Here is a 16,368-nt window from a genome sequence, read left to right as displayed (position 1 = left end):
ATGCTGGCATGCGCTGCGCCGACTGCCGGAATGTGCTTTCATGTGCGGAGCCCAGTCTGTCTGATTATCCTTCATACCCACCGTGATTTCAGGTCGAGCCCAGGGCCATACGCAGAGTGGAGTGGGCCAGGTTCCTTTTCATCTGACACACTTTCATATGGGCAGGCAGCTATTATATCCTCTGTCATTTTTCTCTTTTTCAAGTAATACCTCTCCTTCCCCTGCTGAAATCTTTCCTCTTTACTCGATCATTCCCACTGGATATAAACATCTTTATAAAACAAAAGTGGAAAACCCCAAATCAAAACCAAATAAAACCAACAAGTTTTTGACTCACAGCCCTTCAGCTCCTAAGAAGAGCTGACTAGACGGTTTCCAGTCCCCTTTCCTTTATCTCTTGAAGTCCGGCCAGTGAGACTTTCCTCCTCACTGTTCCAAAGAAACAGCTCTTGTCAAAAGGCCACCAAGGAGCCCTTGATGCTAAACCCAAGTTTAAGTTCTTCTTGTTTGACCTATCAGTAGAATTTGACACAGAAAACCAGGCCTGTTTTTTGTTTTTTCCTTAAACTGTTAATTTATCTTGATTTCCCCAAAATTAAAAAAAAATTAATTACATCATGTATCCATGACACAATGTTTTCACATTTAAGTCTCAAAGTCTAAATCTTTTTAAAAAATTATTTATTTATTTTTTTAAAAAAGATTCTATTTATTTGACAGACAGAGATCACAAGCAGGCAGAGAGGCAGGCAGAGAGGGAGGGGGAAGCAGGCTCCCTGCTGAGCAGAGAGCCCCATGTGGGGGGGTCATGATCTGAGCCAAATGCAGAGGCTTTAGCCCACTGAGCCACCCAGGCACCCCTCAAAGTCTAAATCTTACTTGGGGTTTATGTGAACAGTTAATAAAAGTCCATCAAATCATAGTCGTCCTTCCTAATAAACCTAAGTGATTTCTTTTCCCTAAAGTCTCCTGGTATCTTTTTCTTCCCCACAATTTTTTCCTTTCCCTATTTCACTATGATTCAGTCACACTATGGGACAAACAAAAACTTTGGTGCGCTCTTTCAAAAACTTCCTACCTGAACTCCATCTCTGCACAGTCCGCTGCGGGAGCCACAGCCACACATGGCTACTGAGGACTTAACATACGGCTAGTCTGAACTGAGGTGCTGCGAGTGTAAAATATGCACCAGCCAGAATTCAAAGAAAGTACCGAAAGAAGAAGTAAATTATCTTCCTTATTTTTAATACTGATTACATGTTAAAATGGTCACATTTTAGATATATTGAGTTAAACAAAATAAACTATTAAAATTAATTTCACCGGTTTCTTTTTACTTTTTAAGTTACGGCTCATAGAGGGGATACCTGGCTGGCTCAGTCAGTAGAACATACGACTCTGGATCTCCAGGTCATGAGTTCAAGCCCCACATTGGGCGTGGAGCTCACTTAAAAAAAAAAAAAAAAAGATACAGCTACTAGAAAAATTTAAAATTCTATTTGTAATTCTACACACTTGTTATCACCAGAAGCCACCTGGTCCTTTTCATTTAACACATATGAGCATCCTAAATATCTTTTCAAGTCAGAAAACAGAGATTGCTATCTATCTTTTTAATCTTTTTGGTATCAAATTACTAGTATTGTATTGATATGCTCCCAATGGACTTTTTTTGTTTGTTTGTTTGTTTTAACTTTTACAAGCAATCCTACAGGAGAGCCTTTAACCAAAACCTCCCTGGGCAGCGGCACCTCGGTTGCTGGCTCCCATTCGCTTCCTGTCCTCTAAGACTCCAGTTCTAGAGACAAGCAGATGCGTGGCTCCTATTTTCCCACACCTCTACGCTTGCATGTGCTGCTTTAGAATTTTTCCCCCCACAGGAAAACCAGCAGTGAGTCTCACTGTCCAGGCCAAATTTCTTATCATTTTCTAACAGCATTGTTTGTTGGCCTCCATCTCTGTTCAGATCTTCAGCTCTGAAAACCAGAAACCAAACATAATTTCTCATATTAACCTCCTAAAGCAAAACGAATTTGACTATTGTCTTCCTCTGAGAAGGGAAGCTGGTTTGTATTAACTTAAACTCTTGGTGAATAATAAAAGTTGTTTTTTCCCTTCTCTTAGGAGAACAGACATAATATGAAAATTAATTTTCTTCTGTTGGCCCTAAGAGCCCATTATGTCAGCCTAATACAAGACAGCTCTTAATAATCCTTCCCAGGAAGACTGCTGTTTTTCCAAAAGAAAACTGACAGCAGCAGATTTATTTGTGATTAAATACTTAAAGGCCCAGCATAGACAAGAAGAATAACTATATAATATAAAGAAATGAAGAACATGAAAACAGTCCACATTAAAATAATTGTTTACAAAACTACCTGGCGGGGGGACAAGAGTCTCCTGGAGAAAAAGAAAAAAAAAATCCAAGAATCTGAAAGTCAGGACAAACACAGGAAGAAGAAGGCAACTCAATGCATAATGGGTAATTGTTCCTTTTGGATCCCATCTTGGCCTCAAAAGTCATGTTCAGGAACAAGCAAGCATTTGTCTTGGCACCAAATTTGTTCTCACAAGGTGTAGGTTATATGCATTACTAACAAGGAAGCCACTATGTAGGAAGCAGTATTTAAGAAAGCAGAAAATATGTTTTCTATTTGTGATTCAAAATCCCGTCTCTGTGGGGCTCTGCACCCACTGTGGCTAAACTTAGTAAGCATACTTTAAACGCTCAACTAAGGTAGCCTTTTACAATGAGAACTAAAATATATATATACTTTATGTATATATATATATATATACTTTATGTATATATATATACTTTATAAATATATATATACTTTATGTATATATATATACATATATACATATACATATACATATATACATATATACATATATATATACATATATATATACATATATATACATATATGTATATATATATATACATACAGAAAACCTAGTGTTGGAACTCTGGGGTGGCATCTGGGTATGTAGTTTGGAAAGCTTCCCAGATGTAATGGCACTTTTCTGGGGTGGGGGGTGCCTAACCCAGTATCCATTCCACTTCTTCTGGTAATAGCACTGCAGTTTTTCCTTTGGGCTGTCACTGCCTCTTGGTGTCTACAGATGGAAGTGATCCAGTCTCCCCGTTCCCCGTTGGGCACTTGACCCTACAGCTCAGCCAAAGGAGTATGTTTTACCCCCCTCTAGCCGAAAAGACTGGTTCATGGATGAGCATACAATCCAAGAGAGCCAATGAATGTCAAGCGTGGGAAACGTGCTCTGGAAATACTGAGAGAGAGGCAGGGTCTTGCTGCTGGGATCGTACGCTGGAACAAAGTAAGCCTGAAACAGTTAACTTTCTTTGCCTCCAGGAGGAAAGACCTTGAAAACAAAGCCCACCAGAAGATGAAGAAAGCCTCCAGATGACGTAATCGGAACACCTGGATTTACCCCCTCCCAGAGCTTGCTTGGTCTACTCCACGATTTTGCAAATTCCGCGAACCAATCCTTTTTCTCTGCTCGTCATTCACCGACCTTGATAATCTTAAAGGGTATTAACAACTGGTCAGGCACCAATCAGAAAAGATGTGAGGCTTACTGGTCCCGCTCACAGCTCAAGAACTGCTCGATGATCACAACTGGATGCCAGGAATAAGAACCGCTTGACCACCGAGTCTGTGCCCCACAGTCCGAGCCCCCGCTTTTCACCTGACATCACCACCCCAGGCACTGTTGCTGCAAGCAGCTGTCAAAGCAGAATCATGAATGATGGGTGGTCAGCATAACGAGGCAGACTTTGACTGGGCTGTTAGGGAAAGGCAACAGAGGTTGCCCAATAACAAAGAGGCTTACAGTATGGGCTCCTTGACCTTAGACATAATAAGCAGAAGGTGACCAGCTGGGAGGGCTGTTATAGGAAAGATGCCTGCGTTGCCCTAGTGGGGTGGTTTTCAAAGTCTGTCCCTGGGCCGGCAGTACTGTAAGCTTGTTAGAAATATAATTCATAGACCCGCCGCCACCTAGCGAAGCAGAATCTGTGGGGGTGAGGTCCGAGGACCTTTTTCAAGAAGCCCTCCTGGTGATTCTCTATGTGAGGACTGAGGACCACTGTATGAGACGAGAGTGCCCTGGTTTCCAAACACAGTTTCCTGAGCCCTGTCCCCAGAGATTCTGATTCAGGACACTTGGGGCTGGGCTCGGGAATTTGCATCTCGAGCTAGTGGATGCTGCTGGTCCAGGGGCCACACCTGAAGCCCCGCGCTCTGGGAGGCAAACTTACGTGATGTCTATGGTTCCCTTCAACGTTGACCATCTTTGATCTTTAGAATTTGCCTTTCAAATTCAGTCCGACTGTGTAACCCTGCCAATACCATAGCTCGTCTGTGGCTCAGCTCTATGAAAGGCTGCAGCCAAAATGACATAGCGCAGCAATGGTGATTTAAAATAACTCAAGTTCATTAACTGTATTTCTTGATCACCACAGAGTCACAAAAGGTAACAGGTATATTTCTTAAAATATATCCCTGAGCAACAAAAACAACAGGGATACCTATTAGCCTCCCTCATCCAAAGTAGGTGTCTCTGTAAGCAGCCCCTTAAAATTTTTTATCGGCCGGTTCTAACCAGCGCCCCGTGTACCTACTGTTCTCTTCAGTCTCTCTCTTCCTAAATCTGTAGCTCAAAAATGCAAAAAAGCAAGGCAGGACCTTGCTGGGAGGGTAGTAGGGGAGGAGGAAAAACTGAATGGGTCAAGCTAGAATTTTAATGAGGTAAGACAAGGGAAAGGTTGAGAACTTGCGCATAAACGTGAATCACTTTTGCCCGAAAAGTTGCCATTTGGTAAAGCTTTGTGCCAGAAGCTCTTTTTAGCACTTTGCATAAATTAGTTCCTTTAAAGCTGACATCAGTCCTGTGAGTTAGGTGTTATGTCATTCTACAAAGGAGTTTATCAAGAGTCAGAGGGTTAAGCAACTCGACCAAGGCCACACACATGACAAGTAAAAAGAAACCTGAACCTGGGTAGGGCTCCCTCCAAAGTCCTCCTTTGAACACTATCTGATATGGCTTCCTACAAAATGAGGACAAACACACCTAGGGTAAGTGATTTAACAACATCAGTGTCTTGCCCCCTGGCCCCCAGATTTCCCAGCTCGATTCTCACTGCCACCTGCCTGGAAGCCTAAAGCCTGGGCCACACCCCACCTTGTTCCGCTGCACTCATCACGGGCTGTGTCCGCCCGCCAGCCGACCATAAAATGGACACAGGACATTTAGCAAAGACAGTTGCCATTCTGAAAATCATGCCAGTTTTTCCTGCTGTCAACATGATTGAGTAAATATGGTTAAACCAGATTCTGAAAGGCCCCGCACACGAGGCAGTGGCATTTAAACTTGACACAAACACAAGTCAATAAACTTGACACAAAGTCACTGAGGACTTTGGAGTAGGGGAGGCTGAGCTGGCAGCGTGCCCCCAGGTGAGGCGGAGGCTCTCATCCCTGGTTGTCTGTCAGAACCACCTGCAGAGCTTTCCTGAGCATCCACACATGCCTGATTCCCACCCTGAACTTTCTGGAACAAGAGATCAGCTGTGGGGACCCACACACTGTGTGGTTGAGATCGTTCACAGATGGTTTTTCTTCTCCTGGCCGTAATTGTCCATTATGCCGATCCAATACAAGAGAGCTGTTAATAGGTTCCCTTAAAAATGAGGTAATTTGGATTAATGGATTAAAAAGGAATTTTTTGTTGTTGTTGTTTTTTTTTTTTTAAAGATTCTATTTATTTACTTGACAGAGATCACAAGTAGGCAGAGAGGCAGGCAGAGAGGGAGGAGGAAGTAGGCTCCCCGCCAAGCAGAGAGCCCGATGCAGGGCTTGATCCCAGGACCCCGGGATCACGACCTGAGCTGAATGAAGGCAGAGGCTTTAACCCACTGAGCCACCCAGGCGCCCTGAAGAGAAATTGTTTTTAAAGCAACAAACCTAAGAGAAATTGGAGATGAACACATTAGGAAATTACTTTCTAATTAAGCATCAATAGCAGGAATAAATAGATTTGACTAACTTTTAAGAAATAACAATAAAAACTTTATCAAAAAACACCGTAAAGAAAGTTGAAAGGTAAAAAATGGACTGTAGGGGCGCCTGGGTGGCTCAGTGGGTTGAGCCGCTGCCTTCGGCTCGGGTCATGATCTCAGGGTCCTGGGATCGAGTCCCACATCGGACTCTCTGCTCAGCAGGGGCCCTGCTTCCCTTCCTCTCTCTCTCTCTGCTTGCCTCTGTCTACTTGTAGTCTCTGTCTGTCAAATGAATAAATAAAATCTTTAAAAAAAAATGGACTATAAGAAATACACTACATATTTGGCCACAAAAAATTAATTTCCTTTTTAAAACAATTTTATTTATTTATTTGACAGAGATCACAGCAGGGGGGGGAAGCAGGCTCCCTGCTGAGCAGAGAGCCTGATGTGGGGCTTGATCCCAGCACCTGGGATCATGACCTGAACTGAAGGCAGAGGCTTAACCCACTGAGCCACCCAGGCACCCCAAAATTAATTTCCTCAATAAATAAAAAGTGCTTCCATTCAATAAGGAAAAGATAAACATTCCAAAGGGAAAATGGATAAAGTGCATGCAAATAGATCTCATTTTCAAAGAAAAAGAAATTATAAATAAATATGTGAAGAAAGTTTCACCTCACTCCCAAAGAAATGGACCACTGTAGCACATATGTATAAACGATATTGCATTGCACTGTGGCTGGGAAAAACAGGCACAAGTTACATGCTCTCGGGAGAACTGTTAACCGGTATGACCTTCTGGTGGGCAATTTGGCATTATGCTTCAGAAGTCTTTAAAATGTCCCTTTTCTTAGATCCAATTATTTCCATCACTTCCATGAACTTATCTTAAGGAAATTACCTCTTTATACACAGACTAATGCACACAGATTTGATGTGACTTAGTAAGAGTGAAAACTGGTCATACACAGCAGGTACGATAAAAAAAAAATGGGTTAATGGGGCACCTGGTTGTCTCAGCCAGTTAAGTGTCTGCCTTCGGCTCAGGTCATGATCCCAGGGTCCTGGGATCGAACCCCGTGTTGGGCTCCTTGCTCAGTGAGAAGCCTGCTTCTCCCTCTCCCTCTGCCTGCCGCTCCCCATGCTTGTGTACCCTCTGTCAAATAAATAAACTCTTTTTAAAAAATGGGTTAAATAAATTATAAATTGTAAATAAAGAAGTTATTTTTATAACCAGAGAACTGGCAAGGATTATTTCTAAGGTTTATACGATATGTCCACGGACTTTTAAATAGAGAAGCAAACCTCTAGAAGTCATTTTGTCTTTCAGGTGTGAGGTCATGGAGACCAAGGGTGGGGCGGTAAAAGCGAGAAGCTGGAGGAAGTCAAGTTTCCTAAACTGGCGCTATCCAAAATCATAAACATTGGTCACACGTGGCTATTTAACTTAAAGACCAATAAAGTCTAAAATTCAATTCCTTAGTTGCACCAGCCACATTTCAACAGGGCTCGAGAGCCACAGGTGGAACGGTGGCTGCGGTATCCGACTGCACAAATAATAGAATGTTTCTGTTATTGTGGCAATTTCTGTTGGACAGCTCTGACCTAAATGTTCTACCTCAGGCCTGGATTCAGCTTTTGGCTCATCTCTTCAGCCTCATCCCTTGGTACATTTTTTTCCCATCCGCTGTGCGCCAGCAGCAAGCATAAGGAACAGAAGGACAGAGAACTTATTTGCCCTGTTCTGGTCTAGTGGGGGAGACTATTATCCAGGTAGTTCCACGCAGTGGGACATGGAATAGCAGATACATACAGAGATTACTGACACAGCACAGAGTTCAGCCCAGGGTTCAGGGAAGACCTCCCAGAGGAAGAGGGGGCAGGTCTTAGCCAAAAACACTCGCCTAAGTAGAGCAAAGAGCATGACAGGAGTAAAGGCACAGGTGAGAAAAAGCGCAGCACAGGGAAAGAACTACCAGCTGGTCAGGCATTTATTCATTCAATAGATAGCCAGGCCTGAGGCAGGCTCTGGGGACAGAGTAGTGAACAGGACCGGATGGTCCCCGTGGGGATGAGGCTTACACTCTCATCAGTCCCGCTAGGAGCAGGTCACTAAGGGTGAGGGGAGCAGGGCAAGGGCCTGCCACCTCATATTAAGCATCCTGGTTTGTCAGCCTAGCTGTTGATTCCCTTTAAGCGGCCTCAGTGAGGGCCAGAGTCCCACCTCCTATCTTTCTCTTTGCCCCACCCCAGTCCCCATCGCTGCCGTGGGACATGGAGAACTCCTGGAGAGGGGGGTCGTGCTAAGACCCCTCCAGCGGCCAGTGAGGTTGTGGTCTTGAGAGGTGGAAGAATAAAGACAGAAAGTCTGATGGGGAGGCTCCTGGAGTCGTCTGGAAGGGGGGCGGGGGCTGGAAAAGGGCAGGGCCGGCTCCCTCGAGGCTGGAGCCAGAGCAGGCACTCGGAGTTAAGAAAATGCCCGCTGAGAGAATGGGTCTGGCAGAGCCGGGCGGGTGGAAGGCGTGTCTGTGGAGCAAGGCTCCAGGGAGAAGGAACCCAATAGGACAGTTTCAGGAGAGTTCCCCAGGCCAAACGAGGGGGGCTGGGGTAGGCAAGGGCTCCCCCGGCAGAGGAAAGGCGTCGGCGCGTCGGAGGGGCCCCGGGGACCCGGCGTGTTGGGGGGCCACAAGGTGTCAGGATGGGCGGGGCTGCGAGGCAGCAGGTGTGCGTTACCTGCGGAGCCAGGATGGGGAGGCTGGCACCGGCCTGGGTCCTGGGGGCAGCGCAAGGAGGCTCCCGCAGGAGGGAGACCTCCCTGGGACTTCAGGGGGCTATTTCCCGACCTTGTCCTTGAGCATTTATAAGAGGCGGCACGGCACATTCCCCAGAGTCCGAAACCCGCCTGGAGCCCGGCTCTGCTCGGGGCCTGCCTCAGCACCGACGCTTTGGGGGCGTCTCATCGGGTCTGGGTTCCCGACACTCGCTGGTTCTTCTCTGGGGCGACCCCCTCCCGCACCTGACGCGCGGACGGCCCAGCCCTCCCTCGACCCCCGGCTGCTCGGCCCTGGCTCCTCGCCGGATCCCCTCAGACCCCGAAGAGACCCCTTACCGCGCCGCGGCCTCGCGGCCCTCGGTCCCCCCCTCAGAACGTCCCCCACCCACCACGTGGCCGGCTCCCCGCTTCCGCCCCTCCCGGCCGCACCCCTCCCCGGCCGCGGTACCTGGGGCTCTCGAAGCTGCACCCCCTGCGCCGCAGAGCCGCCCTCTTCTGCCGCAGAAGCGCAGCGGCCGCCCCGCCGGGCTCCGGCTCCATCGCCCCGGGCGGGGGCCGCTGGCTCGGGCGCACTCGGGTGGGCTCGGGCCTCGGCGGGGCTCGGCCGGCCGCTCGGCTCGCACGCCGCAGCCCATGCCCCACCCCGCGCGCCACCGCCGGCTCCAGGCCCCGCCCCCGCCCCACCCCGAACTTCAGTCCAGCCTGCTCTTTGCCCCGCAACTGGGTCCAGACCCCGCCCCTCCCCCGCCCCGAACTTCAGCCCCACCCACCGGGCTCCTCGGCCAGGCCTAGGCCCCGCCCTGCGCCCGCCCCGAACCTCAGCCCAGCCCTCCCCGCGCTCCTCAGCCGGGTCTAGGTCCCGTCCCAGCCCCTAGCTCCAGGTACGTCCTCCCCACGCCGGCCCCACGTCCGGGGTGGGCTCTCCTCACCTCGGTTGGGCCCAGACACCCTAAACGCCCACCCTGTCCTCAGCGCGTCGGGCCTGAAGCCACGCCCCTCCCGCTCCTAGCCCCTCAGCACCAGCCCAGGCCCCGCCCACCTACTCCTCCACTACTGAGCTTCCGCGCAGCCCCTGCCCTCACCCAAAGGGTCAGCTCCCGGGAGCGTCGTCCCTCCACACCTCAGTGCCTCCTGGCCGTTTCTCACGTCACAGCGTCCCTCTGGGGGCCGCCCCACCCCGTGTCCCGTCCGCGGGCACGGAGCCCCTTTTTCTCTAAAACCCCCAGTACAAGGGTTCGCTCACTCCTGCTGCCTTCAACCCAGCTTGGACAGGGCTCCGCCCACAGCCCGCTTACCCCAAGCCCCGCCCACGACACGGCCCCGCCCACACCTTCTCACCTGCGCGGGCTGCAGGCCCTGGCGGGCGACGCGCGGGGTTAGGATACCTGCCCTCAAGGCTAAATAGGCGTTTTACGGCAGTCTGCGTTCGCTCGCGGATCTCTACACCCATTAAATGGAAGTACTGCTGTCTCCTGGTGGCCGTTCGTGGCGCCTGACGCAGTGAGAATAGAGGGGCTGGTGTTTTGCAGGTGACCAGTCGTGGGTTCGAGTCTCAACTGGATGCGATGTACTCTTTCCACCGGTGTGACAGCCACTGCACCTCACCGTCCTCACCTCCTCCCCAAGTCAGACGCATCCATCTCAGAGCCCTTGAGCACTGCACTGGGGCTGAGGGCAGCGTCCCTACCTGGGTCAAGCTGAGGGGTCACTGTGCCATCCAAATCGTGAGGAGGAGGTAAGTTAGGGCGCCTCTGCAAGCAGGGCTTGTAGTGGCTTAGGCTGCGGAGCTGGAGGAGAGCCTGAGGAGTGTGTGTGGGAGCCTGTGCTGGAGAATCAGCCACTGTAGCTTTGGAAACTGAGGCAGGCAGGGCCAGGGCTCCCGTGATCAGTTTGGATCCGGTCACTGGCACAGACCCCCTGATGACTTTCCCAACGCTTTCACTGTAACGCCTGGGCTCCTGGCTGCTGCACATTCCAGCAGAGAAGCCAATCTGGATAGAGAATGAAGGGGAGAGAGAAAGAGGTAGGAGGCTTCCCACTTCTCTTTCCAGCCCGGTGAGACTCCACCTTGGTCCTCCCAGACGTTTCCATGAGACAGTCATGTAAGAAAGTCCCCCCTTTTCTTAAGCAAACTAGAGTGGGTTTCTGGTTTTTGCCTTACATCTTGAACTCCCCCAACATATCTATTCAGACGTGGATCCCATTACTCCCCCCAAATCCTCTATTCAGTGAGACTGGGTTGGCTGCTTTTCCTAACTTCATCCCGCTCCTTCTCCTTTCTGTCTTCCTGCCTCCCCCGTCCTCCATGTGTTCAGCAATCTCTGAAATGAATCTCCAAATGCCCCTGTCCCCTCCCCAGATCCTCCACCTCCCTGAGTGCCCAATGCACTGACTCTGTCCCTTCCTGAGGGCATTTGTCATTTATGTTCTAGTAACATCTGAGCTGGGCTCTGAGTGCCCCAGACCTCCTTGATCTCTGTATCTGGCACAGTAATAGTTTACTAAGTAAGCACGTGAATAATAAGTTGAGCAATGTTCATTGGAAAACACATTTAATTTCAAAGTAAACAAAGATGTTTGTACATTAAAGTATTTAATTAGTGAAACAATTATCAGTGTAACAAGCTGAAAAATACAGCAACTTGATACAAGACTGAGGTAACAAAATACTTCACCAAAAATCTAAAGAATCCCACAGAGGGCTGATGTTCAGTGGTTACTGCGGGTGAGACAATTCACAAGAATTAGAGAAAGTCCTTACACAACTGCATGCAGGGGGGTCTGCTGGAAAAAAAAAAAAAAAAAAAAAAAGACAGCCAGGGAGAGTGCAACAGATTTAACAAGAAACGAATTAAAATGTAGAAACTGATTTTTCAACTTACTTTGAGGAATACATAAGAAATTGAAAACTACTCTCTACGCAACATTTTGAATGCTAAGTGAAAAACCATGCATTTTGGCACGAAATTTATTAAAGATTATACCATACTAATAAATTAATGACTAATATTTCATTACCGAATGGTCACAGTCGTTCAGAAATGGGTAAAGAGATGAACGATTATAGAACGGACAGATGGTTCTTCACGCTGCTGCAAACAGGGATTTCGGGGCTGCCCCCAGCGTACCCACCCTTGTGCAGCTCGGGACTCCAAGGTGGTCCACAGTACAAGTTCCCAACACCCAAGGAACTGCAGCTCTCGCTTACGCTGTATTTGCATTTAACACTGAAATTAAAACTGAGAAGCCTCTGGAGTAAATACTGTGAACGTTCTGACCCTGCTTTCTCATTCCATCTCAGAGTCCTCCGCAGCGCGCCCGGCCATAGCTCTGTGCCTGGGTGTTCTGCGACAACCAGCCTCTAGGACAGCGACTCCATCTAGTTCTCCTTGCAGGTGAACTCACAGATCAAGAGGCCATTCAGTCTGATGAGTGTTTTGAACCCTTCCTGGAGGAATGTGCACAGGGTCTCTACCCAGTGTTAGGAGAGAGGCAGGGTCTTGCCGGAGGAGATGCCATGGTGAGGACTGTTTACTTGTGGAGTGTGGTCAGCTCCACGAGGGCAAGGACCAGCTCTGCTTGTTCTCAGCCACTGATGGCATATCCCAGCCATAGCCTGGCACTCAGGAAGCACTCACTAGAGTCATGAATGAACGAATGAATGAATGCACAAACAGGTGGTTTTGTGCAGAGAATGTTATTTCCAAGAGACTCTTGTAATTTTTTTTTTCTCTGTAAAAAATGACATCACACAACATGTCAGTATGATGTGAGGCTGGGTAAAGCCATTTATGAAGTCACGCAAAGTAAGTTAGGTTGTGTTTTTAGCAATGTTCACCTTGTTACAAGCATTAGCGATGGGGGTGCTGAGCTGTAGACCCCACCTGTGGAATGAAATCAGACCGCACTTGTGAAAGGTTTCCCATTTTCATGGATTGTTTTCCACTTGTAAAATGGCATCCTAAAAGATACACGTCTTGGGCTCAGGAGGTGGGAGAGGAAGATGATGAAAGGAAATCTTGGTAAGGAAAACCAAAAGCTTTATAAACTCAGTTGGCAAGAGAGTGGGTTCTTTCCTAAACAGAATGCCTTTGAGTATCTTCCTCTTTAGATTCCATGGCAAGACAGGGTGATGAATGGGCTTCTTCAGGAAGGAAAGGGAGGCCGCACTCTCTCACTGGGCACACTCAGAACACTATTTCTACTGCTCCCCACGGAATCAATCCTCCATGAAGCATTTTAGTTGTCAGAATGCACGTGGCTGACCTTGAGCTATAAAACATGTTCCAACTGAGAGGGCCAGAAATTATTCCCAGGGAGAGGTGCATGAGGTTCTTGGGGAATCATAATGATACCAACTACCTAGTCTATGATTTCTAGACAGCATTCTATAGTTTTCACTTTGGGGCACCATGATCTGTTTGCTCAAAAACAAAACAAAACAAAGCAAAAAAACCAACAACCAGCATACACATGCAAGACATTGATCACCTTTGATGGTTTCACAAACATTGATGCATTATGGACAGTCAAAGAACATAAACCAGAAATGCTTCCCTATGGGGTGAGAATAAAGCCATGGACTTTTCCCTTTTGGGATTTGTACCTGGCTTCCTCTGTGCCAGCCTGAGGGCCTCCTCACCCGCTGCCTGAGGGACAAACCAATGCTGGGAAGATAAATCAGCACTTACATGCTGGGCCCCACGTCCAGCCTGGGAGAACCCAGTATCTTTTGGCCTGTCTCTAGGACTCTTCCCGTACGTTTGAGGTTCTTACCAGCTTTAAAGGCCTGTACCAACAAGGCCTAAGCAGATTCTTCAAGAGTCCAAGCTACAAATGTTTCTAGGAGGGGATGTAAGATCAGTCTCAATCAGTGAGAAGACTAAACATTTTGAAAAGAATTGCAATTGTGCTATTTCAAATTCAGCTCAGAAGAAAATTTTTGCAAAAGGTAAGAAAAATGTGCAAAGGGCAGAAAACGCACTGACTGAAGGGAGCCTGAAATTCTGAGGTTCTTGGTTTGGCATCTATAGAATTTCATACGAGAAGAGCCAGGAGAGTTGAGGAGTGGAGAAACCCAAGGAAAATAAGTGGCTGATTTTCCATTTTGGCGCTTTCCTCCGAACTTAAGACTTCAAAATATATTAACAGGCAGAATCAGATCAGTGTAGGTTAAAGCGGCGTTAACACTGCTTGTTTCTGGTGAGAGCTGCTGGAGTGTTTGGTGTTGTCATTCGGCCTCCGGATGCCCAGTTGAGTAGTCACTAGCGTGAACTGGGGCACGCGGCTGTCCCCCGGCTGTTCGCAGGCACGCAGAGCACTCACGGCCAAGGTGGGATGGCACCAACTTTACCACCTGGAGCTTCTCCTGGCACAAGAATATTCTAGACTTTGCTCCATAGGAGGGTTAGTTGCTGGGCACACTAAGCCTCAACCATAAAATAAGATTCAATTCATTGGAATTTTCAGGAAAGTTGTCACCGTTTGATCAAAATACAGTGGTGGGTCCTTTGGTAGTTTTAAAATTCACCTATCACAGTTTACTGGTGAAGATGTTGTTTTGAAGCATCTTGCCCAGAAACTCTTAAGGGATGTCTGATCGGTGTGAGCTCGGAAACCATGACAGCAACAAGGACCCAGGAATTCAGAAAACCATTTCAGGGTCTCCTTCTCAGAATTCGGGCACCCAGATTAGAGAGGGAGGGAGGGAAAGAAGCTATGGTGGTAAAGCTACCATAAATAAAGCTAAGTTTTCATTGTTTTGAATAAAGATGTATTTGTGCAAAATAAAAGTCACTTAAAAATAAGACAGACAGTGACAGATAAAGGACATTGTCCATGAGAAAAAGCGCTTAACTGAATGCAGAGCTGGGACCGTTCACTCCCCGGGGCTTTGCTCTCTTGTCACCATGGTCATCAACAATTGTGCCCTTGGACTTGGATGTGGAGAACTTGCTGGTGACTGCGTTTGGGGGCAAGACTGGGGGAGCTTAAGGCCTCAGTGTCACTCAGCTCCCCAGTGGAACCAGGAATGCCGGTGGGCCCCGCCCTGGCAGTAGATGATGGGAGCAAACCTCAGCCTGCGGGACAGGCCGTGCACAGCGCTTCCGTGTGTGAGCGCGGCAGCCTGCGAGGGCTTCCTAGGAAGCCGGGAGAAACTGTCACAACTTCCCACTCTGGCATGGTCTGGGGAAGAAGACAAGGGCTTTCAGACCCTGCAGGAGAGGGGCGGGAGGGAGCAAGCAGACCAGCCCAGTCCACAGTGAAGCCGGGTCCTGTCTCAGAAGAGCCAACAGCAACAAGGCCTGGAAGGGACCCGGGGGGCCCAGAGAGCAGACCTTCCAGATGAATAGCACCCATTGGAACAGAAAACAAGACACAATTTAAGGCATTGTTTGTTTACAGTAAAAGAATGCAAGGAACCCTTAACACAGGAGGAATCCGGGCTCTCACTCTGACCTTCCTCGGTGGACAAGGCTGTCATGTCAGGTTAAAGCAGGGCCTCAAAGCGAATGGAGGGTGTGATGTCACAAGTCTTGTGCCAAAATGCATGTTTCTTGAAGAGTTCACACTCGCTCGCACGCACACGTATATGGCACGCACACGCAGAGGACGCTTTGGGGGTTGTACAAAATCTGAGGCAGCCCTGTGGGCGAGCAACCCCGTGCACTTGGGGTATAAAAAGCCTGTTCCTCCATAGCCTGTTCCTTCTCTCTGGCCCCTCATGCAGGTTAACACTGTCCACTCTTGTGCAGGAGAAAGCATGGGGGACCCAACGTGGGCCAGATGCTCTCTAGTCGAAGCAGCAGCTGGTGGACGGACGAGGGCCCAGAGAGGGAGGGTGGGGTGCAGAGTCTGGGGCCCAACCGCGGCTTCGTGGGGTGGTGCTGAAGAATGAGTAGCGTGAGAATCGCTGGGGATTGGCAGGTGGGCCCGGCGCTGGCAGAGCCCTCAGGGCGGTGAGGCCGCCGGCCAAGGCCCCTCGAGTCCGGCCGTGAGTCATCCAGCGCGCTGGCCGAGAGCCTGTGCCCAGGACATGCGCTTCGCCACCAGTCCCAGGCTGGGCTCCCAGGAGCCTCTGAAGTCACGCCAAGTCCTGCAGAGACTTATTCAAATGACATAAGGTTCGCAGGTACCTGGAAGAGAAAGCTCAGCCTCTGGTCAAAGTTCCAACCTTTGGGAATGGGACAAGGGGTGCCCCTAAGGGAAGGGATCAGGTCTTTCCCAGCGAGTCTCCGAATGAGCAGGGGGAGGGGGAAGACGGCCCGGCCGGAACCACGGCCGCTGTCTGTCAAGTGACCGCTGTGCCAGGCACCTGACATCATCGTTCCTCTAGTCTTCATGACACCCCAGGAGGCAGGTTCTGGAGGAGTCCCCATGACAAAGATGAGGACCCTGAGGCTTAGAGAGGAGGAGCCCACCTCAAGCAGATGGCAGGCCATGGCCCCAGAGCCCTCGCTCTCGTTTACCAGCCTGGTGGCAGAACAGAACTGCCCTTGGAGCGGAAAGGGAGCCTGTTCTGCAGGGATGGGCCCAAGCCTCTGGAAGGGAAACCAGCGGGCAGAGG

The 16,368-nt window shown here is 49.0% G+C and overlaps 2 protein-coding genes across 15 annotated transcripts in view; both read right to left on the bottom strand.

Moving 5' to 3' along the window:
• Window positions 1–10,067, bottom strand: part of GARNL3 (GTPase activating Rap/RanGAP domain like 3) — a 144,715-nt gene extending 134,648 nt beyond the window's left edge. For 5 of the 7 annotated variants that reach the window (XM_004757277.2, XM_045082423.1, XM_045082421.1 and 2 more), the window contains exon 1: window positions 9,250–9,445. In XM_004757277.2, coding sequence (XP_004757334.2) covers window positions 9,250–9,341 — 92 coding nt within the window. In that variant the 5' untranslated portion in view covers window positions 9,342–9,445. Of the gene's footprint in view, window positions 1–9,249; window positions 9,446–9,730; window positions 9,753–9,883 lie in introns of those variants that run through there. The other 2 variants (XM_004757275.3, XM_004757276.3) reach the window with 2 other exon arrangements.
• A 1,269-nt stretch (window positions 10,068–11,336) lies between these two features.
• The window catches only part of RALGPS1 (Ral GEF with PH domain and SH3 binding motif 1), a 270,593-nt gene continuing 265,561 nt past the window's right edge, over window positions 11,337–16,368 (bottom strand). For all 8 annotated transcript variants that reach the window (XM_045082428.1, XM_045082426.1, XM_045082430.1 and 5 more), the window contains one exon: window positions 11,337–15,937. In XM_045082428.1, the coding sequence (XP_044938363.1) occupies window positions 15,908–15,937 (30 nt within the window). In that variant the 3' untranslated portion in view covers window positions 11,337–15,907. The remainder of the gene's footprint in view (window positions 15,938–16,368) is intronic.

Source organism: Mustela putorius, unplaced genomic scaffold, assembly GCF_011764305.1.
Source record: "Mustela putorius furo isolate JIRA1106 unplaced genomic scaffold, ASM1176430v1.1 tig00000596_pilon_pilon_pilon, whole genome shotgun sequence".
NCBI classification, from domain to species: domain Eukaryota; kingdom Metazoa; phylum Chordata; class Mammalia; order Carnivora; family Mustelidae; genus Mustela; species Mustela putorius.
This window is presented reverse-complemented; position numbering and strand designations above follow the sequence as displayed.